This window comes from Drosophila persimilis, unplaced genomic scaffold (genome assembly GCF_003286085.1).
Source record: "Drosophila persimilis strain 14011-0111.01,24,50 unplaced genomic scaffold, DperRS2 tig00000622-arrow-arrow-pilon, whole genome shotgun sequence".
Classification (NCBI taxonomy): Eukaryota; Metazoa; Arthropoda; class Insecta; order Diptera; family Drosophilidae; genus Drosophila; species Drosophila persimilis.
Genome location: NW_020825326.1, coordinates 718,053 through 743,500, shown reverse-complemented (window position 1 = coordinate 743,500; position 25,448 = coordinate 718,053). Strand labels below are relative to the sequence as shown.

The 25,448-nt window shown below is 43.8% G+C and overlaps 3 protein-coding genes across 4 annotated transcripts; 1 reads left to right on the top strand and 2 right to left on the bottom strand.

Moving 5' to 3' along the window:
- The first annotated feature begins 1,689 nt into the window (after positions 1 to 1,689).
- On the top strand, positions 1,690 to 17,630 carry LOC6600216 (uncharacterized oxidoreductase SSP0419). 2 transcript variants are annotated; one of them, XM_026990815.1, is made up of 4 exons: positions 1,690 to 1,830; positions 2,056 to 2,110; positions 16,365 to 17,149; positions 17,222 to 17,630. In XM_026990815.1, exons 3-4 carry the CDS (start codon positions 16,375 to 16,377, stop codon positions 17,437 to 17,439), a joined length of 993 nt encoding a protein of 330 aa, XP_026846616.1. In that variant the 5' UTR covers positions 1,690 to 1,830; positions 2,056 to 2,110; positions 16,365 to 16,374; the 3' UTR covers positions 17,440 to 17,630. The 2 variants fall into 2 exon arrangements, with proteins under 2 accessions (XP_026846616.1, XP_002025214.1); XM_002025178.2 differs by lacking the exons at positions 1,690 to 1,830; positions 2,056 to 2,110 and adding an exon at positions 9,574 to 9,661.
- Positions 17,631 to 17,706: 76 nt separating this feature from the next.
- On the bottom strand, positions 17,707 to 20,538 carry LOC6600215 (molybdenum cofactor synthesis protein cinnamon). The gene is made up of 8 exons (XM_002025177.2): positions 20,349 to 20,538; positions 19,526 to 20,295; positions 19,284 to 19,462; positions 18,956 to 19,225; positions 18,741 to 18,899; positions 18,508 to 18,670; positions 18,021 to 18,119; positions 17,707 to 17,949 (listed from the first exon to the last, which is right to left on the bottom strand). The coding sequence occupies exons 1-8, from the start codon at positions 20,377 to 20,379 to the stop codon at positions 17,806 to 17,808; spliced, it is 1,815 nt and encodes a 604-aa protein (XP_002025213.1). The 5' UTR covers positions 20,380 to 20,538; the 3' UTR covers positions 17,707 to 17,805.
- A 134-nt stretch (positions 20,539 to 20,672) lies between these two features.
- Positions 20,673 to 21,249, bottom strand: LOC6600234 (cytochrome c oxidase assembly factor 6 homolog). The gene has a single exon (XM_002025176.2). The coding sequence runs from the start codon at positions 21,074 to 21,076 to the stop codon at positions 20,798 to 20,800; it is 279 nt and encodes a 92-aa protein (XP_002025212.1). The 5' UTR covers positions 21,077 to 21,249; the 3' UTR covers positions 20,673 to 20,797.
- Positions 21,250 to 25,448: the final 4,199 nt, after the last annotated feature.

The following is a 25,448-nucleotide window of genomic DNA, read 5'->3' as shown; positions in this document are numbered from 1 at the left end:
ACTCAGCAATCTGATAGATATGGTCATTCTCTATGATTCTGCGTTTTTAGTTTTCTCGAATCTGCAATATTGTGGATGCAACAGATTCTCGTCCCTTGTGGGGGCGGAAGGGGGTGGGGCGAAATTCTGAGATATACGTTTTATAGTGAGATCTAACAGAAGTGCGGATACCAAATTTGGTTACTCTAGCCTTAATAGTCTCTGAGATTTGTGGTTGCCCCAGATTTTCGTCCTTTGCGGGGGCGGAAGGGGGTGCGGCGAAATTTTGACACAAAACGGTCAAGGTCCGATATCACAGGAGTGTGGATACCAAATTTGGTTGCTCTAGCTCTTATGGGTTCTGAGATCCTTGAACTCATATTTTGCAATTGGCAAAACCGACCATGAAACCTGTGTATTAGAGTGAGACAGAGCGAGAAAGAGTGAAATTGTTTTCGTGATTCTGGCTATAATAATTATACGATCTGGCTCAGATTTTGCACTCTGTAAGATATAGTCATCTTCTACGGTTCTGCGTTTTTAGTTTTCTCGTATCGTCGAAATTGTGGATGCCACAGATTTTCGCCCTTTGTGGGGGCGGAAGTGGGCGGGGCAAAGTATTGAAATATTTTTGTAACAGTGACATATCACAGAAGTCTGGATCTAAAACATCGTTGCTCTAGCTCTTATAGTCTTTGAGCATTAGGCGCTGAAGGGGACGGACAGACGCACAGACAGACATGGCTCAATCGACTCGGCTATGATGCTGATCAAGAATATATTTATATTCTTTATGGGGTCGGAAACGATTCCTTCTGGACGTTACACACATCCACTTTCACCACAAATCTAATATACCCCAATACTCATTTTGAGTAAAATCTTCATGGTTATAAATTGAAATTCTAAGAGACCCCGAAAAGATCCTGGTCTATCGGAGAAAAATGTGCCCTAGATTATGCTAGTTTCTGTGGAGCATGCAACATGGAAGCCCCATAACATAATTGATCGTACTCCGTGTTTGATAGCTAGAACTGCTTTAAATATTACTTTTAGTTGTCTTTTTCGTTCTTCTCAACCTTTCCTTCAAATAATGCGGCATCCACACCTTGTTTTCGCACAAATTTGGTTGATGCAGGCAGGCAGGTTGATTCAATCATTGCCATGGGGCTGAGGAAGAGGCGTTCAGACTGGTCCCCTGCGAGAAGCACAGTCGAAACTGTAAAACCAGTTGGGATGTGGAGGTCCTAAGTGGATGGAGATCATTTGACATTTTCTCGCCTTCCACACGCGAAAGGCCAAAGCTACTCAAGCTCTAAAGAGGGGGAAAAGAAGAGTCGACTGGCACACGCACGAGCAGCAGAGACTTTGGTTCGTCAAAAGTTAGCCAGTGGAACGTAGAGAGAGGAGACGAAGCACAAGCACGATCGGCCGAGGTTCGGCCAAAGGTAAATAGTGAGCTTCAAGGGAGGGGTGTGGGGCCGCACGCACGTAACAGCAAAGACTGGGCTTTGGGCCCAAGCAACTCATGGAGTGACGACTGGGTGGCTGGGGGACTGGGGGACTGGGGGACAGCTAAGACTTCGGCTCGTATTCGTTTTCGCTTCGTTCGTTCGATCGCTGCCACAACGACAACGACAACGACAACGACTGCGACTGAGGCGAGCCAAAACCGCACTTGCCAGTCTTCGGTTCGGGCTCAGTCCAGTCGCAGTCAGAGAAAAAGGTGCAGGCGCAGCCATAAACGAAAACGCAGACAGACAGCGAGACACACAGAGTCTCTGTCGCCCGCTCAAGAGTTTCCGACAAACAGCTCGAGTCGCGAATGTAGTATTGCTTTTGGCCCAAACTGTGCGTGAAATTGGTAGACCAAATCGAAAACGAAAACTGAAATCGAAATTAAAACCTCCAACCCAAGACCGAAGGCACAATATTAAAACAGAAACCGAAGAGCCGCAATTCAAAAGCAGCTCCCAGGCGGCCCTTTTTAGACACATTTGATTTTTTTTCCTGTTAAATTTTTTACTGTGTTTAATATTTAGTTAATAAATTTGTATTTGATTCCATTCGTTTTAGAAAAAAAATAAAAAAAACAACGAATTTGAATTTAACATTTGATCTAGCTGAAAAGGTGAGCAGCTCCAAACCAAAAATATTTTTAATTAAGTACGTATGCATTTATGACGAGTATTTATTGGCCTAAAACTGGTCCCAACTGGGTGTGAACAGGGTATAAACTGGTCTAGGAGTTTGGCTCAATGTCAACGTTTGTATTTCAAGCTATTTATCCATCGATTTTTTCCCCACTTATCGATTTCAAGCACCGCAAGCCCTATACTGATGGCCCCCTGTCCATTGTTTTATCATCTGAATTTGTTAAGTATATGCTCTCCTCGTATCTGAGGAATACCATAGAGATCTCACTCGTGGCGAATCGCTCGCAAAGCTATCAATCTCCATTTAAGTAACAGCATCAGCAGCCAAATATAATTATGCAAAAAAGCAACTACATTCTTTGGGACAGTTCTTGAAGTCTTGGGAATGTGAATGGACTACAGAATGGTAAGCCGAGTGGAATGACATTGATTGGAGCGTATTGGACATTTTGTACCAGTATCTACCAGTCTTGGGAACGTCAGTGAGAACGGGACCTGTCAGTCCTGTTCTATAGATCCCCATCTTCTCTGTCTCCTCGATCACGATCCCAACCCCGATCCCTATACCGTTTCCGCACTCTCTTCCCCTGTCATCCTTTGTTTACTTATGTAATTTATGATTTTCCATTTACTCAACCGATTCCCGGTGGTTCACTCTCATCTGAAATTCCACGCATGCACACATGACCCACAACGACAAAAAAACCTTTTAAGGTCATTGTTCAAAACGTTTAAGATTCAGAAACAGATTCAGTCGCAGACTCAGTTTCAGCTTCAGACTGGGTTTGTTTGTCTTAAGACGACTGATGTCTCTTGTCAGACCGACTATGGAATGAGTTTCGGGTTGGGTTTCACAGAGAGAGATTGCTCTGGCTCTGAGTCGGGGGAGCTGGCTGGGCTTCTGATTTAGACATCAAAAACATCTTCACGCCCGAGTCTTTTCGCTCTTTGGTCTGGCTCTTGACTTCACTTAAATTGACTTGACTCGTCTCGACTTGGCGTGACTCCACGTGACTTTATGCGAGCTAATTGAAAGCCAAGAAATACTTTAGCCAATGTTCTGGAAACGAGTTACTCAGCTAACTGAATAGGTCAGTCAATGGTGTGACGGAAGATGAAGGATTGTTGGCTTTGAGGGTTGCATACGATCTCCTTATGTTCCTAATGCTGATATGTACATATAGATCATCGTATGTGGAAGATCATCATTCTTGGAAGTATTTGGCCGAGATTTTGGAGAAAACAGTACATCCTCCTCTCATTTATACACAAAGCCACGGGGCCAGCACTTTATCCGTCCCGCCCAACTCCACAGACTCTCTCAGAAGTGCGTCGACGATATGTTCTCAGTTTCTGCTACATCCCTCAAATTAGTTTGTAGTATTTTCTGTTTTCTATGTAGGTTTTCTATGTCTCATGCTTAGGCGAAAAGAATTTGGTGGGGAACAGGTGAGTGAAGACATCAGATCTGTTGGTAGTGCCTAGACTGCAGAAACAGAGAGCGAATACTTATATATGCACATAACATATCCCAGCAGTACTGGGAACTAGTTCGGAGGTGGTGATATCACCACTCCCTAACAGACCAGGGGTACTTTCTTTACTAACCCTTAACAATGCTTTTCATCATTTCCATTTTTACCCGCAATGTCCTACGACATGGGGACCAGCGACACCACATCGTTTACCCCCGAACTAGTGATATGGGTACTCGTCTAGTAGCTAGTGAAATGAGTACCCATGTAGTAGCTAATGAAATGGGTACCCATGAAGTAGGTTATCAATCTTCATTTAATTTCATATTTAAATTTGTATTTTATTTTATACATATTTCATTTAAGTTTTTAAATTTACTAATTAAGGTCTGCTGTTCGCGGTGGTACTGTTTTTGAAAAAACGTTTTTTTTGCAGCTGTAGGGCTTTCCTAATCTGGACTTCAGCTGATCCAGTACCTACAGTTATGACATCTATAAATATAAAATACATATATATGTAATAGGAATACAAAAAAACCAAAAGCATATAAGCTTACCAATCAAAACTCTAAAGAAGTTCTTTAAATTTTTCAGTGTCACTTTCCATTTGTTTCATTTTCGTCGATTGTCTCTCCTATTTCGCGGCCTTCAACTTTTTCTATTTCACTGCACGACACTGTTTCTCCGCTAGCACGATTATGTTTGGCTGCATATTTGTCTTATATTTCTTTATTGAGCCTACGCAAATGCCGTTTGCTATACATTTGCTTTGAATAACTGTTTAAAATTGAATAATTATAATCACTTGGACAGCCGCACTGATTTGCTCAAACGCCAAACGCAAAGAACATTCTAGCAATGAAATGACCGAAAACAGAAAAGGGAAAGGAGAAGAGCAGATCAGCATAATTTTTAGCTACCTGCTCTCTTCATTTTCCTCTCATGCTTTTTCGTTTTTTCGTCTACTGGTGAGACGTTGCATCCCAACTGAACTAGTTCGGTGGCTGGTGCGCGGTGGGTTGTAGAGTATACAGAGCAACATTTTTTGTCTCTTCCTTGAGTGGTTCGGCGTTTGTTTACCATAGGGTAAGTCCGGAAAGTACCCATGTAGGAACCAGCCAAATCAGTAGTTCGGGCATGGTCAATCGCCACCGCCAGTACTAGAGGGATGTATGTATATACATACATACATACAGTTGAATTTGAAAACGTTCGATTTATGGAGGCTTCGATTTACAGAAAAAATTGTTTTTATACCCGATACTCAAAAAGAGTATGTGGGTATATAAGATTTGTGGTGAAAGTGGATGTGTGTAACGTCCAGAAGGAAGCGTTTCCGACCCCATAAAGAATATAAATATATTCTTGATCAGCATCAATAGCCGAGTCGATTGAGCCATGTCTGTCTATCCGTCTGTCCGCCTGTCCGTCCCTAAGAGCACCTAATGCTCAGAGACTATAAAAGATAGAGCAACGACTTTTTGTTTCCAGACTTCTGTGAATTGTCACTGTTGAAAGAGTATTTCAAAATTTCACCCCGCCCCCTTCCGCGTCCACAAAAGACGAAAATCTGTGGCAACCACAATTTTGAAAATACGAGAAAACTAGTAACGCACTGTCATAGAGAATGACCATATCTTCCAGATTATCGAATCTGGATCAGATCGAATCATTATTATAACCAAAAGGAACAAATCAACCTGCAGTGGCCACGCAGCGCCCGACGACACGCTCTGACTGATTTTCTGTCTCTCTCGCACACACTCTTGTCGTCCCCACAAGGGACGAAAATGTGTGGCATTCACAACTTTGAAGGTATAAGAAAACCAAAACCGCCGAATCGTAGAGAAAAACTGCATCTTGCAGATTTCCGAATCTGAATCATATATTATATTACGATAGCATAGCGGCATTTACCGCGGCTCCCAACGTTCAGCATCTCCAGAAAGTTCCGATTTTCAATAGCACATACATATGTAACTTGTGATTTCCCATAAAATTTCGACTTACAAAGTGCACGTGCCAGTATTTGCACTCGAATTAGGGAGAAATTCTACATTTGGAAGTTCGAGTTACGGAAGGACTGGATGTAATTTGCTGTATCTGATGTATCTTAATTTTTAGTCTATTCTGGTGGGTCACAGTCAAATGATTGCCATGCTTTGCCCATAGAGAAAGCGATTAAACGATCGAACTGTAGTCGGATTGATTTTTCCGCAGATTGGTGCTGCCCTCTATCGTCTGCCTGGCCGGGGACCAACGATCCTAGGACTAACAGCTAACGGCAAAAAAAAGTGCAATTTCAAAATGTTAAGAAATAAAAAAAACGAAAAGACAAAACGACAAACAACTTTGGACTTGGGTTGGGTTGGGGGACGGGGACGAGGACGGGGACGGACCCCTGTCCGCCATAATAATTGGCGGAAAGAGCCACGACAGCAACACCAACAGCCACAAATAGGACGCTTGAGTAGGTTCCATTGTTCGGAATCAATCGAGTCTAATCCAATCCAACTGAGGAATCTCAGTCCAATCCATTCCAATCCAATCACATGAAAACATTAGCATCACAAAGCCAAAAATAAAGCACAAAATAACCGACTGCAATCAAAATATCCACTACCACAAAAACGTACTGTGCTTTTTGAGGGGAACGTTAAAATTGGGAAAATTTATTAATTGAGAAAGCTCCTCCTTTTGCTACAGTTATCGTCACGAAAATCCGTCTCTGTGCTAACGCTTTTTCACGGAGTTAAAGTGAAAAGTCACCACGTTCATTTACAGCCCTTTCTGATCTCACTCATAATAATCAAAATCTCACTCAATAACGTCAATAGATCAGGATGGTCAGGTGGTCCTGACCTAAGAGCAAGGGTAGTCCCAGATTCGTTGTTGATCGATATTTTACGTGCGCCATTCGTTTATCGAATCGAAGTGGAAATCAAATTGGCCTCCGTGGAGCAGTCAAAGCAAAATGGGGAAAAACGCAGAGCGATGGCTACAAAAACAAACAATTAAGCATGTACGAAAAGAGAAATATACGTATGATTAAAATTCCCGGGACATACGCAGATCAGACCCCACACTCCGTCTTGACTTGTGTGTGCACTGTGCAGCCCACCTCCAAGAAAGGAAAGCGACCGGGGCTGAGCCAATGGATCGGCAACGAATATGGTTTCAAATATTTTTGCAATTATATTGAAAGTGTTTTCGATTTGTTTTGCTTACGTGACAGATCTGGTTGACAGGTGATAAGCCAATCCGCCTTACTAGTAGCCCGTGAAAATAGCTACATATTTCTATTGCTGCTGTTGATAATCATTCTTGATTAACGTTCAAGTCAGCAATGTTTGAGACGAGGTTGCTCAGTCAGAGTATGATAGATTAACGGTGGCTCGATTAGAAAATCGACAGCCGAATGCGACTTTTTGAGCTTAGTAGCTAAGTTATACACAAAGAATCTTAACGAAGAATGTATGTACATACATACATACATATACTTACGTATAACCAAAGACTATACAATACCAAGATGTTGCATGAGGAACAAATTCTTTTTCAATTTTCGTTTGACGCTTCATGGTACGGGCGCGCGGGGCTATTACTTCAATTCTCTTTTACGCTACCTTCGCCTCCGAAATGCTACTCGGCTTCGTCAATGCCTCGGTCAGCGTCGAGTCGGTGTGTCTCAAGAGAAAGAATACAAAAACAAAATATGAATCGTCTGCGTGCCGAAACCGTAGGGCAGCGTGGTCGCTGATGTCTTTGGCGCGGCACAGTGGGGACTCAGCCGAAATAGTAAAAAAATTGTATGAGTGCTTTAGATAAATTCTAATAGAGAATTTTCCAATCGAATTTTCCCACTGTGCCGCTCCAAAGACATCGGCCATCCGCGACCACCGCTTCGACGGTGCTGAGGCTCGAGAGTCCAGAATTGCCGAACAGACGAAACCGATGGGCAGCGGGGTCGCGGTAGAGACGAAGTACAGGCGAAAAGGGAATTGAAACCCCGCGCGCTCCCTCGGGCCTTTTGGGTTCTAATGTTAGGACCCGCCATAGAACAGCTTTTTGGTCGCTCATGCAACATCTTGGTATTGTATAGTCTTTGGTATAACGTTATAGAGTACATACATAGACCATAGTAATAAGGAATAATATGAAATATTGAAATATTATGGTCTGAAGTTGCTTTACATGGTAGCACGTTGGTCCTCTACAAAAAATTTATGTTATTCAGTTCAGAGAGGACTATTTACAACTTCTACAAGCCTAACTTCTTAATTTTCCGGAGAAATGTATTTATCCTGAATTTAACTAACTTGTTTACAAGACAGGAATCCGAAGCAAATTGCGAAAAATGTTCGAGAATGACTGGTTAATCAAAATTTTAAATTGCTGGAGTGGTTATCTCAACGAACCGACCTTAATCCGATTGAAAGCCTACGGTCAATCGTGAAACGACGGCTTGAGCACTACGAATCAGCGCCATCTAACCAAGGCGATCTCTGGGGATGTATAGATGCGGAGTGCAATCCAATTTCAAAAGATATTTTTGGGAATTTGATAGAGAACATTCCAAACCGTATTAAAAAAGTAATATCTAATATGGGTCTATGCGCAAAATGTTAATATTATGATTTACTTTAATTTTTATGAAAAAGTGCAAAACCGAGTACATGCGAGTTCTTTTGGTTTTTTAATTTTCATTCTTTGAAAAATTTTTACTCGTTCTTGTAATTATTGTTTATTTTTTAAGAATACAAGTATTTATATGGGGAACAAATTTGGTTTGTTTGGCTTTATTCGTTTGCCTGTTATGGGAGGCTAAAGTCAATGATTATGAGTATGTACTCACTTTTGCTCCCCACTGTACATATGTACCTTTAGAATAGCCAAATTTCATTGAACAGCTATCGAAACAGTAGTCATTATTCATTTTTGGCTAGTTTTGCATCGCACGATGGAAACTTGGCTAGTTTTGCATCGCACGATGGAAACCAATTGTTCGATACTTATTAATACATATAAAATATGTATATTCTAAAGAATATGTTTTGAGGATTTTAGCATGCTATCTTACGTTAAAAGTAGCTGTAGAATATTCTATTCTATTCTATTCTATTCCATTCAATTTCGTTCGGTTTGTTCCGTTCCGTTCTATTGCATTGTGCTCTGTTATCACTTGGTACAGTGTACTATGTTTTTTGTAGTTTCTGCATTTTCTCTCACTTCTTTGGAACTTGAAGCGTGACAATCGTGACAATCGTGACATTTGCGACATTCCTCTTTCTCTCTCTCTGTCGGATCCCCATCGTCTTCGTTTGCCATACGTGCACACATATGTACATACATACATATGTATGTATGTACTTACGAGTATATTCATATTCCACCTGCCCTGCCCCAGTGTCCAGTTCCAAGCAGCATAGTACGCAGACACAAAATTCAGAGAAGGCGTCCAAATCATGGAAAAGGCAATGCAAAACAATAAGACTTGTTGTGAGGCCAAAAAGAAGAAGAAACAGAATAGGCTGCTGGTGTTTTTGTAGCAGAAATAGCTTTGAAAGTGGCACAAAGTAATTTTAATGCTGAATGGAGCGTAAAGTTGTTCAACTGCAATTGCAGTGGAGTTAGCTGTTGCTGTTTTGGTTTTAGCCAACAAAACAAAAACAAAAATACAAAATTGAAACCAATTAAAGCAATTATATTTGGTACTCAGACGGGCAGGCAGAAACAATGAAAGAGTGACGGACCGACACATGACGCCATTGCATTCGCTATTGTTTCACTGATTTTTTTCCTTACCAAACATTTATTTATTTCGTGTGTTTTTTGGACCGACGGAATCAGAATGGAATTCATTTGCAAAATTAAAAGAAATCAAATCAAAGCGAATTCCATCGAACCAAGCCGAATCAATGAGCATCTTCAAATTGATCTAAAATGTTGAAGTTTATTAAAACAGATCTTACTGCCTTCATTGCCAACATCCAAGCAACAGCAACAACCCGCAACCCGCAGCACCCCATAAAATTTGCATCAGAAAGCGAGGTAAGCGAGTGATGAGGTAATGGCCAAAGAGAGCTAAAGAAATGCTTAAATTAGGTCCACACAAAAAAATTATTATGACAAATATAAGCCTCCGATTGGTCAATGGAACGTTGAATATGGGTGATATCCAAACCGAACCGATGCGAATCGAATCGAATCGAATCCACAACATGAGAAGACGTGAGAAGCCCTTACCTTATCGAGTGCATCATCCTAATTTCAATGAGTGCATTCACATGGGAAATGCAACCGAAAAGAAAAGTTAGCCAATTTCCAGTCGGTGGTATCAGAAAATAAAACGGAACGAGCTTCACTCTTTCGAGGGTCGGCCAATCGCCGTGAAAATTGATTTCTAGCGTAACTCAGTCTTAACGGAGCTTATTTCCTACTTACTTACTTCGTGTATTTTGGTCTTGCATGCTCGTGCCAGAGAAGCGATCTCCCAGCTGCGTCCACTCACGGCGTGGATCCTTTGGTTTTTGGATCCTCGGGCTTGAGACGCACTTAGCAATTAAGTGCAATTGGTTTTTAGTACAACCTTTGGATGGGATCCACAAATTATTCATCAGAATATTAAAGGGTGTAAGTTAAAGCGATAAGTTCTGTATTGCAGTCGCCTCGACTAAGAATAATCTGAGGGTGCCAGAAATGTTAAGTTACATCTGTTTCCAAGTCCGATGACAGCATGGTTCTCATTCAATCCTCCTTCCACACCCAAAACGGCATTCCTATTCAAGGCAAATGGTGTCATCTGCTTAGCGTAATAGCCCCTACCTTACCACTACTGCCCACTTAAAGAGGTATTCCAGTGCGCCATCATCACGGCGCCCGCGCATATTTCACCGATTCGAAGCGATGATCTAATCTGAAGATGGAAGAGAAATGGAAACAAACGCTTCAGCAACAGCAATAGCAACAGCAACAGCGAGAGCAACAGCATTTGTAATGTTTTACATTTGAACTTGAAAATGATGCTGAGTAGAGGAGTGGAGGAGTGGAGGAGTGGATGAGCGGAGGAGGGGAGGAGTTGCAAAATTGGATAGTGGTTGAGAGGGAGGGGAGGGGGATGATACAGTGGAAGTGAAAAAGGGGCGATGGTGTCGGCAATTACTTTGCCTGCCCTCTCGGAAGTTCAAATTGGAAGACAATGCGGCATAAAATGCGGCGAAAATGGAGCTAAAAGCGGAAAGCAGAGATGGAAGGTGGAAGATGGAGATGAAGATTTTTGTGGTTAACTCTTGAGGAAAAGTTCATTGCACCTGAAAAGAAAAATTGCTGACTGCTTATAGCTGTTATTTGTCATTGTTGCTGTTGCCTTTGATTTTGCTTTTGCTTTTGCTGTTTTGTTGCTGATAAAATTGGAGAGGAGACAAAAAAAGGTGCATATGTATGTATGTACATATGTATGCAACTTTGTCGCTCGTCGTTCTCTCTCCTTCTGTCAGTTGTCAGCACCACAACCACCTTGAAATATCGCGATTCAACGACTTGGGAAATTTGTTGTGTGGCTAAATTTAGATGATATTGAAAAGGAAAGTACGGGGTACATATGTATGTACTTGTAAGCATATGCATGTACATACATACATACATATGTACATATGTATGCGTGTATGTCCGCTCTCACCAAAATCTGAAACGCAATTTCGAAGCATAGCTTTCTCCTATCCCCACCACCAACAAACGCAATGCACTGCAATGAATGCAGTCATGTCATTCCCCCAGGGTTGTACTGTTGGACATGAGATGGAGAGCCAGAGCGGGAAGGCTGGAGCGCGCCAAAACAGAAAACCAAAATGATTGAAATTCAAGCCACCTACAGCCAGAGCCAGAGCGGGACGGAGGAAGAGACTGAAGGATAGACTGAGATAGAGAGGGGGACAGAGCTACCTAAACAAACAAACCCAAAATAAAGCAAAGCAAAATACAATTTTTGCATACATATTTTCACCTTTTAAATGCGTATCGGTAGCTTTTGCTGCTGACAATACCGTCTTTCGGTATTTAGGCCAACCTCAGCCTAACGTGTTGGCGAGGGCGAGGGTGGGGGAGGTGGCGGTAGAGGTAGAGGTAGAGGTAGAGGGCAGGGCTCTGGCCAAATTAGCACTTGAAGCTAGCCAGAAATGTGTTAAAGCAAAATGGAAATCTCGATCGCACCTGAACATGAAATGCAAAGCAACAGACAAACATACATACATATGTACATACATACATACAACACGGCAGCAACCCAATACGAAAAGAATTACAGCAGAAATGCCCCAAAACAGAAACAAAAACCGATTCCAAGCCACACACACATGCATACTCGTACAGCGTACGTACGGTAAAAGCGAGTGGGAGCTCCCACTAGTGGGACAACGACGCGCGCACACACACACACACACACACAGACACACACAAGGGAGAGCGGTCTGCCTGGAAGAGGGAGGAGTGGGACCGAGGGAACACACCGTTGGACCGCGGACGTTGGGGTGAAAATTAATTGGGCCCATTTCGAAGTCTTGATTTGCCTCGATTCGGTCTCGTGTTGTTTTTTTTTTGTCTTGCGTTTTTCAATTATTTCTTTGATTGATTCTTCAATTGTGGCAATTAGCCAACAATTTTGCTTAGCATGCGCCACGAATGCGGCGAAAATGTGCAGCAAAGCAGCAAAGGCAAATCAAAGAAGAAAGACAAAGACAACGACAAAGACAAAGGCGAAGACGAAGACGAAGAAAGAGGCCAAGCTACAATCAGTTTCGGATTCGGCTGCTATCGGATATCGCAAATCGAAATCCACATTTATTGCTTGGTTGGTTTCGAATGATGATGGGTAATGCTCAGCGTCAGAGATTTTCGATCAAAAATCATTTTATCACAAAAAGTGACAAAAAGTCTTCGACTGATATCCGCCAGACGGTACTAAAGACGGGTCCCAACACTAAAACTGGCCAAGTCTAATGTTATAACACCATAATAACTAGAATGCGAAATAAGTTTGCCCACACTGATTGATCGGGCATACTCATGTACATAAATTTGCATATACATACATTCATATGTACATATGTATGTATATCTATGATATCATACGCAAAAGGAATTTACTCTGGGCTTACGATTTGTATGCATGTTTTGAGGGTACATCAGCACAGTCGTTCAAGAGAGTGCTTGCTTTCAAAGAAGTTAGCCTTCAATGTTGTGGGAACAGCTTGTTGTCTTTTAGACAATTGTCTTTTAGTTCACAATACAAATTTAGAAGTGAAAACGATCAAAGGAGTTAACCAAGCCTAATTTTGTGCATCGAATAGCTATCCCCTAAAAAATATCGGCACAAAGACACAAAGACAGGAATAAGAAAATTCGGCAAATAAAAATTTGATCCTGCCTATCACTTGGCACTAGTGGCTGAGAAAATATCTTAATTTATCTGCTTCTCCATGAATCCTCATCATTAATTGAATCATTAATCAAAATGGCTTAGCTATAATGAACTACATTCATAATATTGCATTTCCAACACCCAAGCCACGAATAAATCGGCTCGCATCGCATCTAGTTAAGCTCGCGGACAGGTTGCGTTGCCTGGCCTATGCGGCGTATAGGTAATGTCGCAGTCGTGAAAATTTGAACGACTGTACATACATATGTATGCACATGTCCACTTAATGGGTATCGATCTCATGCCATTGGGATGCCAGGCCCGTCCGCGTCCGTGTCTGTGTCCGCGTCCGTGTCTGTGTCCGTGTCTCCGGACTGTCTGACATATTTGGGTTGAATGCTAACAGCAAAAATGCTCAAAAAGAGACGAGGCGAAAACAAAGGCAAAAAGGCAGACACACAAACTAAACTCCAACTCAAGCTTATGAATGTCTGAGCCTGACCACAGCCAAATCTGCAAAGCAAATGTCGCAATTAACATACACAATCTCATACGAGTATGTGTGTGAGTGAGCACACATACTATATACTATATACTATATACTATATACTATATACTATATACTATATACTATATACTATATACATGCTATATATGTACATATATACATACATGACTACATACATACATATATACATATATACATATATACATACATATGTAGCAACTTACTCGCACTCGCATTATAACATGTTGGCCATTGAACAAACAGGGGCGTGGTGCACGTTGCTTGGAGAACAATATTCGCAAGATTCTGGTCGATGAGCTAAGTATGTTAAATAGTTATCCTGAGAGGTAATCATTGTCTTCTGCCTCTGAGACGGACACTGCCTTGGAAACGGAGTGGATCGAAACCTGTATAGTGTATTGATGAAGAATAAAAACCGTTTATTCAGAGCACCTCTCAGATTTTGAGAGAGATTTCTGTCCAAGCAAAACATTTCAGAAAAAGTAAAAGATCAGGAACTCTTGTGTATTCTCGAAAATTTCCAAAAGCTACTAAATGAATACTCGTGTATTCATTTTGGCCGGCGGTCTGAGCCATCGTCGGGCAAACAATGATGTGGTTTTATGTGACATTTATTTAGCGCAGTGTCGAGACCTCAGCATGAAATCAGTCGCAACGTTTTGATTCGCTGCAGACCTGGTAGAATAACTGGTACTCCGCTTCATAGTACGAGTAAATGTATCTGCATTGATGTATCTCTATGAAAAAAGTCAAAACACCTTAATCCATAGCTTGAGGGTGAAAAGTACGAGTACACATCTCACTAAGTAGGATAGAGCTAGCGGTAAATAGAAAAAGAAAGAGAAAGAATGCGGTATCCAAATCCAAATCCAAAGATTGTATCTTCTGCTACTGTAACTGCTGATTGACAGTCGTTAGAACTGCCGCACAGTTGACATAACTGCAGCACACAAGCGCTTGCGCAACCTTTCGATGATCACCAAGGCTACTCCACGGTAACCATTTCTCAGGATGCAGGCAGTCCGGCACTGAGCATTGAGATATGAAGAAGACCACCAACTTCAGAACATATGGTTTATTGGAGTACATAGGTATCTCGTAGGATACAACTAAATTTGTGTCCTCTGTCGAGCGCAGGATGTTGGGGTATGGCCCAGATGTTCTCCGTCATCTAGTTCCAGGGACGCCATTAACCCTACAACGTGTCACCATTTTCGGCCGCATCGACAAGAACGGACAGGCGGCCGTTTTCTTCGATTGCATCGGCAATTTCCAGCAAGAAGGCAGCCCATGCTGTGGTGTGGGGTCAACCGGCGACACACAGCAGCCGCAGCTGGATTGTCAGACTGGCTTCCCTAAGAAGATCTCCTTGCACGTGGTTACGACTGCCGTTGCTAACCAAGCAGCGTGCCCTGGCCATCGCAAAAGCTGCCTTCATCACGGGCGCCCAGTGTGGTTGTCAGTGTAATTACGAAGGATAGCATTGAGGTCGAGGGGATGGAGTCAGCTCCTTGCTCAGGCAAGGCTTTCTTTCAATCGAATATCATTTGGAGCCGCTGTCGTTTGTTTGCTGGGTGGATTCCGTTGATAGTTTATTTGGTGACGCAACTCGGGGTGGATGCACCAGTGCCGCATTGTGGCTTGACCAAAAGCGATTCCGATTCCACTTCCGCTGCACCGCCTCGCCGCCTCACCGCTTCCTCGCCCAAATACCGACCCCAGTGCGACTGCCAAAAGCAGCAACTGCAGCAGCACATACTCGTATGGCCAACCCATTTCCGCATGTCAACTGTGGCCCTGCTTCACTCCCTGCCTCGCCCCAAAGCACATTGGTGAAATTTTCCAAGCGGGAGGAAGCCCGCTTCCAAGCCCCCGGAACCTGGATGGGGTCCAAAAGCGGCTTTGAAAATATCCCAGTCGACTAACTGAGCCGCGGACCCAGTGGTTGGATGGGGGATCCGGATCGCCGATCTAAAGAATTCGTGGCATATATCACAGCTGACTCCGTCTCCGTTTCTGATACTGACTCTCCACGGAGCTGAGAGCTGTGGCTGCGGCTGCGGCTGCTGCTGCTGCTGAGTGTGCTCCAACTTTTACTTTGGTTCATTCTCCACCTACTTATGCATGTGCAGATGTACATATATATGTACATATTATGTGTTCCATCGGTGGCGCATGCAGTGAAAAGCTAAGAGGAACCTAGACATAGTTTATTTCCAAATGCATGGAAGACTTGCTCGCACTGGACACGCCTCGCTGGTCGCATTCGTGTCGTGTCCGTATCCATGTGTGGAGCGTCATAGATACCATAGACATTCGTTCCTCTGCCACCTCTGCGCTCCTCCCGAGCGAACTTTTCGATTTCTGCAAGGGTTTCGGAAGATAGATGGACAGCCAGATGAGTGAAGAGAAGAGAAGCGTTACAGTAAATTGTTAAAAAGTTTGAAGAAAAATGTGCAATAATTAAAGCGTCTTATGTGAAAACGAAAGAAAAACATTGCAAGGCAAGCGTTAAGTTGTTACCTGATGCGTCGGCAGCCTAACGAGTATTAATTAAAGTGAAAATGCCATGAGATCGACATGGCTATGGATATAGATATGCAGCCCATGCTCATATCCATACCCATACCCATACCCATACCACAATAAGGAAGAGTGTCCGATCTAGAAAGTTGTAGTAAATGCAATAAGGGAATAATAATAATAATAAATAATACTAAGTAATAAGTCATGCATCTCATGATATAATTTTAGAAAAGATACTCGTTGTCTGACAATTATAATATTATATCTCTATACTGAATTTCCAGAGATGTCATAATGGAGCCAATGACCATGCTGGTGTTGGCCTTCCAGCTGCTGGCCCTCTTCTCGATCGCCGGTGCGCTACTCATCTACCTAATCTGCAAGGTGCGCGAGGACAGCGAGGCGGCTAACGTGGAGGCCCAGCCGAGCCGGGTGGTACTGGTGACGAGTGCGGACACCGCCCTGGGACTGCAGCTGTGCACCCACCTGGCCAACAAGGGGTGCCGCGTCTTCGCCGGTATGAAGGAGGCCCACGACTCGCTACCCGCCAAGCTCCTCTGCGGTTGGATGAAGATCCGCGAGTACAGCGAAGAGCCCATCGCTGGCACGATCATCCCTATGCGTCTGGACGTGACCCGAGAGGATGTGCTGCGCGAGGCCACTGTCGCCATGGGCGCCCACCTGAACGCCGACGAGCGGGGCATCGCCGCCGTGATCAACACCAGCGGTAGCGTGTTCCGGGGACGGGTCGAGTCGCAAGACGTGCAGCAGTGGGAGCACATGCTGAAGACCAACATCCTTGGCACGTTGCGTGTGGCCAAGGCCTTTGTGGGGTTCCTCCGGCCCACGCGCGGTCGCCTCCTTTATCTGGGCGGAGCCAGCGGCACGCGGACGGGTTCCGCGCTAACGGGCGGCGAGGGTTTGGTGGCCTTCAATGCATCGCGCGTGGCTGTGGAAAAGTGCGCCGAAGAACTGCGGAAGGAGCTGCAGCCGTACGGCGTCAGTGTGGTGGCGCTGGACACCTGCGGAATGACAGCCGAGTCCCTATACAAGGCCCCTGTAGCACAAAGTGAGTTGAAACCCTGCACCTGCAGCTCCATTCCCTAGCTTCAGTTTACATTATCTTTCATCTCTTCCACAGCGATGTCAGCGAGTGCCGAAGCACCTACTCAGTACACGGCGGACGTGCTCAGCCACAGTGCCCTGCAGGTGATCGAGCGGGCGCTGTGGGACTTTGCCCCGCAGGAGCGCTATACGCTTCTCACCCAAAACAAGTACCAATTCACATTGCCATGCCGCTCTTCGTTGCGTCTCCAGCGGCCGGCAGTTTCAGGCGAGTCTGCGACGCAATCTGTGTAAATCCGATCCGCCTCGGTCTCTACCTTCAGCTCCAGCTGCCTCCTGTACATACGTATCCCCGCTGTAACCTCTTCTCCTGCTCCTGTTGTCGTCTAACAACACTAACCATGTTTTTTGTTTAATGATATTTCTTCCTTTGGAAGGATTTTTATACATATGATATATATATTTTCACTCGTTTTTGCATACAATTTGACGGTGCATTTTTCATGGACAACATACCTTAGCACTGAATGATACGAACAATGAAAATAAATCTTTGTGCTAATCTACGATGGGCTTTGGAGTCCTTACTAACATTCGATTGGTTTAGGAATTCTTGTGGTCTTAGGGCTATCGATGGATTCGGTGAAACGGGAGGTCCACTTACTCATACTTGGATATGAAGTCGTAGCGCAGCACGGAGGCGGGATAGGACTCGCCGGCACTTGCCTTGAAGCACTCGGAGCTGCGTGCCGGTAGGTGTACAAGCACGTCGGCCCCTGCAATGCTCTGCAAACGGCTGCTGATCTATAAATAACAGTGGGAGTGGAGTGTCATTCTGATGAAGAAACTGTCAAAAGGCGTGGGAGAAAATTTACCTGATTTCCATTGACGCTAGCATAGAGTTGACCGTTTTTGGAGGTCACCGAAGCACGGACGTACTCTGGACGTCGATCCAAAATGTGGTCTTGAGACAGCTGTCAGAGAAAGAAAGTAGTTATTATTAGACAATCCATTCAGACAATGTTGGGTCGCCCTTAGAAGAGTATTCACAAGGTTACTAGGCCCTTGCTTACTGGCTCAACCACCTTCTCCTTATCAGCACTCAAAACATAACACTCAAAACTCATAACAAACAGATAAGGCCCACTCAGAAGCAAACGTATATGGTGAATGAAGTGGACTGGGCTTTGACGCTTCTGCGCCGACAGATACGACCTACAGCAATTTATGCATGTTCTAGAACTAGCAAGTCAGCGGGGGACAGCCAATCAACACCTCTACCCACTCTGACCGAATAGTTTGTAATAAGCAGGCGTCCTCAATTTCGCCATCTGTTTAAATGACTGTTGCGCAATCTCGTACCTTTACTTGAATGGTCGCCAGGGGACACTTGGTTCTCTCCCAGCCGGCGGCCCAGCGGATGGCTGGGAGCGCAAACAGATGGAATGTGACAAAGGCGGATACGGGGTTCCCCGGCAGTCCAAAGAAACACATGTTATCCTTGCTGGCAAAGGTCATGGGCTTGCTGGTGGTGGGAGAAAAGAATTCTTTAGTGCGAGAGTTGGAGGAGATGGGCCAAGGAAACAAACCCATACCCAGGCTTCATGTTGACCCGGCCGCAGTGGATCTTGAAGTTGAGTTCCTCCAGCGCTGTCTTTATAAAGTCCTTGTCGCCCATTGAGACGCCGCCAGTAGAGATGACAAATTCCACCTTTTCAAAAAGTTGGACTAGAGATCTTTTGGTCTCCGGTAAGCTGAAGGAGAATGTTTAATGTCAGTCAGCCAGGAGGAGCGAATTAACGCCACTTACTTGTCGCTCAGCACAACGGTGCGTACGCAGTTGAAGCCAAAATAGAGTAGCAGCTCCTCCAGCATCGTGGCATTAGAGTCGTAGACCTTGCCAGGAACAGGCAGCTCACCCGGCGCGAGCAGCTCGCTCCCCGTGGAGACGAGGGCCACCTTGGGCTTGGGTAAGCTCTTAGATATGCCCACAGAGGACAGTAGAGACTGAATGACAACGGGTGAAGAATCCGTAATAGGGAAAATGGAATCGTGGATGCGCAAATCGTGACCAATGGGACTGAAGGCATTAGATCGGAGTAAGATAAGTTATTCATGCTCTAATGAGTAGTACTCACCGCACATCCAATTCCGGCTTTGGCTCCACCATAATTTCTACTAGACTCTCTTCTCCATGTTTGTCGCGACTCACCAAAAGGGTATCCTCCACTTGGACCACGCAGTCCGCTTGGTCTGGCAGTGGGGCACCCGTATTTATCTTGAAGCACTCATCCTCTTGCAGAGGCTGTGCGCAGGGCTGTAGAAGGAAATAGTTAGGATTAACACTTCTGGCTCTGCTTGACATGATGTGGGTACTTACCGCATCACCGGCGGCAACGAAGCCTACGACACGCTTGCTGCCGGAGAAGCCAGTCGATTTCATGGCATAGCCATCCTTGATAGAGGCACGGAAGGGTGGTATATTCACCGGCGAGGTCGTTTTCCAGATGTCATCTTCCAAGCAGGTAGTGCGTTGCACCACTCCGAATATGATATCCATGACCACCGAGATGGGGAGCATGGGAAAGGGCGAGTGGCGATCCCTGCCGTCTCCAACTCCTGTCTGGTGAGGGCAGACGTGAATTTGGGCCTCCACCGTCTCCGTACCCTGCACCTGGGCATGGGTGCGTTGCACCAGGGCCACGTCGTCGTTGATCAGATGGAGTGCATGGGGCAGTAAATCCTTCACCGTTCCAAAGCATTCGGCTACTGCCTTTTCGCTCCCGGGGAAGTTCAGGATCAGTGTATTGCCAGCGATGCCACAAACTCCGCGCGACAGAGCCGCAAAAGTCGTCTTTTTCAGCGAGGCCAGGGTTATGGCCGTCATCAATTGTGGGCACTCCTTGTCGAGCAGCGGCTTAGTGGCCTCGGGGGTCACATCGCGTGGGGCCAGACCGGTGCCGCCCGTGGTAAAGATGATGCGAACCTCCTCCCTGTTGATCCACTGACGCAGCTCGCTCTGAATGAGGCTGTTTTCGTCGGGCACCACGCTGGCGACTACCTGCGCATTTCTGAAGGCCTGCATGATCTGAGACACCAAACGCGGACCGCTGCGATCCTTCGAGCGGTCATTGTAACAGGTGTCACTGACTGTCACACATGAGAAATGTTATTGGGGCCCGCTGGGTTAGGAAGCCACTTACTTGTTAAAACACCGAAAGTAATTGGATCCATTATGTCATTGGCATTACTTTGCGATTCCGAGTTATAGCTTATGTCTAATGTCGACGGCACGTTTGCAATTAAATTTTGAGAAAAGCGTTTGGCACGATACTTTCGACTGCTGGAACGTGTTGGCTTTTAGCATTTTTTAGGACATTTCGACATTGCGACCAATCCGGTAGGTGTGCACACACTGCCGCTGCCGTTTAATTTAATATATAATGAATGTTTCCTTAAAGTCGCAGAATACTAATATGCACAGCCAAAACTACTTAGATATATAAATACTTGAGCCATCTCCCATGTGTAGACCATATATGTAAATAGTTTGTATTTTTTTTCGTTAATATATACTACACTATAACGATAAAAAAAAATAGCGTAACAACCGATCGACTAAAAATGACCCGACCCATGCCGGTGCCGGCTTTTATTTCGCTGTCTTCTCGCCTGTGGCACGCTCCTCCAGCGGGTCGTAGCCGGTGGCCATCTTTTCCTTGAACTGCTCGTAAGTACGTTTGCGGTCAAAGTGCTTCACCCACTGGCCGGGGCAGGACTGCTCGAAGGCCTTGCGCAAATCTTTACAGGCGTTGGGAACTTTTTCACCGCTCGTGGAGCTGTGCTTGGGCGCACTGGCGTCCAAGCACTTCCAATACTCGTCCCGCGTGGTCCAGCACTTGGCTCGCTCTGCCTTATCCGGAAAACCCATTGTCAAGGTACTTTGTTGTGAATCGCTTTGGTCCAGTCACGTCCCGTTCGCCGTTGTCGTAGTTTTGCTTGTTATGCGACTATCCCTGTTACCTGTGGGAAGAGCTCCGACATTTAAAGTTCGGGGCAATAGGTTACTTGGCGGTGGGATGCCGGAGCAATGCAGTTACACAGCTAAAATTGATTTAATCACATTAAAAGTCAATTTCCAGGAAAAATCACCATCTCATCACAGAAACTAACCTCCAACCTCAAAATTACAAAACAAACAGATTTATCGATAAAATATACCGAAACATACTGTAAATATACTACTTGAGTGAAACCACTAACCATACAGTATATAGATGTGCCAGTTCATGCTACGAAAGCGTCACACGAGTTACCGGGTTACCGTCTGAGAACCCCAGAGACTTCGGCTCGGGGCTTCGGGTACTGACGCGTCATTATGAGAGAACGCAGAGAGAACATCTTTGCATGTGCAATATCCCAGCAAACAATGTACTATGGTCCGAACGACCGTTTTTGTTGGCCAAAATTAATAACTCCCGACGGAACAAGATTTTTTTATTTAGTTTTTTGTATTGGATATATATATAATCAAAAGGAAGTGGATTTAAGAAAAAAAATGGGTGTGGCGCCGCCCTTTTTTTAATAATGCATATTTAAATGATTAGTTATAGTGAAAAAAAAACGTATTAAGCATAATTTATTTAAGAAAACGGCGTTGCACGCTTACAAAAATTTCGATTTAAATAAAAATAACATTGCTTAAAGGTTTCCGTAAATTATTACTGAGATCCTTGTCTAGAAGCGAGGTTAACGCCTCGTTAGGTGAGATATGTGCCGGCTTTCCGACTGGGTCCTGTACAGCCTTACGAACTTAGTTAGCATTCTCTGGGCATAAAGATAAAAGTGTTGAAATAAAGGCTTGTGGCCAACCCACATATTTTCGTACAAACATCTTTGAATTTGACCGGCATTTGTTCCGTTATGTTGCCAAACGATAACAAATTTTCTTGCTGGTATCCTCAAAAGCTTTATTAATTTCATATGATATGTCGCCTTAAGAGCCGTTTTCAAATAATTGATAATTTTACCCTTATCTGAATTCCATACGCAAATTTCAATAATTGTGGTGAAAAGAGGCATTTCTTACTATATACATACACTAACCATACAGTATATAGATGTGCCAGTTCATACAACGAAAGCGTCAAACACTGGCTAGCGCGTTCAGTACCCCAGAGTGACGTCATCATGAGAGAGAGAGCGCAGAGAGAACATCTTTGCATTTGTTAGTACACACGCAATATGTTTCGACAAAAATATGTGATTGTATGCTTTTTCAGATTTTTTGAACTCTCTCAGGTCTGGTTCTGTTTAGTGTATGGGTGCACATGCATTCTCACGTACTTTGCGTGTGTGTGTTTACTATTGCTGGCCGCTAGAACTGAAATTTGAGTTTGGTTCTAGTTTTGGGTCTTTTGATGGTCTGACCTACCGCCACAAAATAAATGAAGAATGGGCAGGGGGTGGGGGTATTGTACACTAGGGCGCGGGAAATAAAATAAAAGCTGTTATTTGTTTGATTTATACCACAAAATATAAAATATTACAATAATATAATTACATATTTATTTCCTTATTTCAAACAGGATTATTATAAATTATAAAAATTATGCAATTATGCAAATTATGCAAAATATAATTGCACATTTATTTCCTTATCTTAAGCAGGTTTATTATAAATTATAAAAATTATGAAAGCGCCGTCGGTTCTCGACTTTTTTGTTTATTATAACTAAAACAATGATGTATCTAAATATACAATATAAGAAAATATAGATATATACTTAAATAAATATGCATAAATATATATGGAATTGGTTTTATATATATTTCAAATCAATTGTCAATTGCGCGCTTTCCGACGGGAATCTGCAAAGCAAAAATTTAGATGCCGGTCGCACCTTGAATACTCTCATGGACAATACCCATACATTTTCTAATTCATTTATAAAGACAACATTAAGACAACAGTAATTTTACCCTCATGCAATATACGAATGTAATAATCTTTAATATTTATGTACATAACATATTTTATATATACTGTATACTTGTATGTATATACTGTATGGTTAGTGATACATATCAACAAGAATTTATTAATCTACGACACACAAAAGGTTTCAGGGTGGGACTAGGTAGGACTCACTTTGTACACCTTTTCAAAAATTAGTTTTCATTACAAGTTGGCACATGTTGAAGGCCTCACTTTAACCTTCAATTACGAAGACTACTACTAGATACAGTTAAAAACTCAAGACACGTAATAAGAACCCGACTGATTAAGATTCATTAAAAAAATGTAATCAGGTCTTGGCGTTTTTCAATTTTTGAGAGATCTAAAATGGTTATTAATATGGCGTTTTTTTACTTCACGTGCTTTACGATAAAAACAGTTGGGTTGCTCAGCTGATTTTGCGAATGTGGCGCCATCTATGGAAATTTCTGGTACGCAGCCTTAATGGACACTCTTTTTCTAATGCAGAGTGATCAAAACCAAGTTTTAGTTTTGAATTTTAAAAATTAGGTTTTGGCCAACAAAAGTGGTCGTTCGGACCATAGTGCAATGTTTCGACAAAAATATGCGTTTGTATGCTGATGCTGGATTAATTTCTGTTCTCTGTTGTGTCTCCAGTGTATCCCTTCAGTACGATGACATCGATGACTCAGCTGCTGACACGTCGATGAACGCATCACTACCCGCGATGACATAGTTGATGACCGGCCATACGCTGAGCTGTTTACTTTAACATGGAGATGACCTAGGGCATAATCGATGACATTGTCATCGAGCATTGCCGAAAAATCATGCACTTAATAAGTGATGATTTTTCACGAAAAATCATGCATTTAATATAAAAAAGTAATACATTCAATTGTTTTTTTTTTTCAATAAGTTTTATTTATTAAAAATTATTATTAATTATTGTTTAAGCATGCCAGAGCTTTGTATTTTTTGTCCCTTGCGCCCTTTTGAAAGTAGCTTTTCTTAATATTGTGAATAGCCTTCCTAATCACTTTATCTGCTGGCTCGTTGGGTATTTTCATCTTCACCGCCGCTGAAATAATATGGATATGTTAGGTTAGGTTAGGTTCAGGCGGTAGCCTGGGGGAGTGATGAAACCCTCCCAAGCTCACTTGGACCTGTAGAAGGTCCGTTGTGGTGCCGCATGGGCGTGTGCCCCTTCCCAGTGCCTAAAAACCGTGGAGAAACAGGCTGTTGCAAATTAAGGGCAGTCTCATCCGGAGGCTTGGATGAATCTGGACAAGGTCCCCGGTTTGATTTCGGCCAGGTCCGAAATGTCTGTGAGGAAAGCAGCCCCGAGAAAACGAAGACGACGATTTCCAAGGGCCGGGCAGTGGCAGAAGAAGTGGGGGACCGATTCCTCCTCTTCCTCGTCGCGACAACTCCTGCAGAAGTCGTTATGAGGGATTGACAGTCTAGAGGCATGAGTGCCAATCTGCCAGTGTCCCGTAATGGCTAGAGTAACTGCAGAGCACTGTGCTCTGCTGAGCCTATACAGCTCGGCTGAGCGCTTCTTCGATCGATATGGCCATATCAATCTTGAGATTTTACAGGAAACTGTTTGCTGCCATCTCCTATTGGCATTTTGCTCGAACAATTCGTGCGTGAGGAGCCTGCACGTAGCCAGAGGCATCGCTACCTGCTCCCTCTCCATAAGGAGAGGAATTGTAGTACCCTGCCTTGCTAGCTCGTCGGCGGCGTCGTTCCCCTCGATGTCCCTGTGGCCTGGGACCATATAAGAAAGAGGTCTAACTGATCTGCGATCACGTTCAGAGACCTGCGGCAGTCATTTACAGTCGCTGAGTTCGACGATATTGAGCCTAGAGCTTTAATAGCTGCTTGGCTGTCCGAGAAAACGCACACTAAGTGCGTGTCTAGAAATAGTTTGGAGACGATGGAAATGGCCTCCTTGATGGCTACAACCTCCGCTTGGAACGCACTGCAGTGGTCCGGGAGCCTGAAGCAATGACTGATGTTCAGCTCGCTGCAGTAGACTCCGCCTCCCACGCGGCCGTCTAACTTTGAGCCATCAGTGTAGAAGTGAGCCGCATTTGCGGGTCCTGGTTCGCCCATCTCCCAGTCCTCCCTAAGTGGGATTGATACCTGGAAAGGCGTCGAGGGGTGATCACTAGGGACACAATAATGGATATGTTAATTAATTAATTATATTTTTTCTTTTTACACTTTTTTTTAAACCTACATTCTATTTCTTTATTTTTCTTTTATTCCCGAGCATAAGAGAAGAATAAAGAAATATAATGTGAATGCCGCGAAA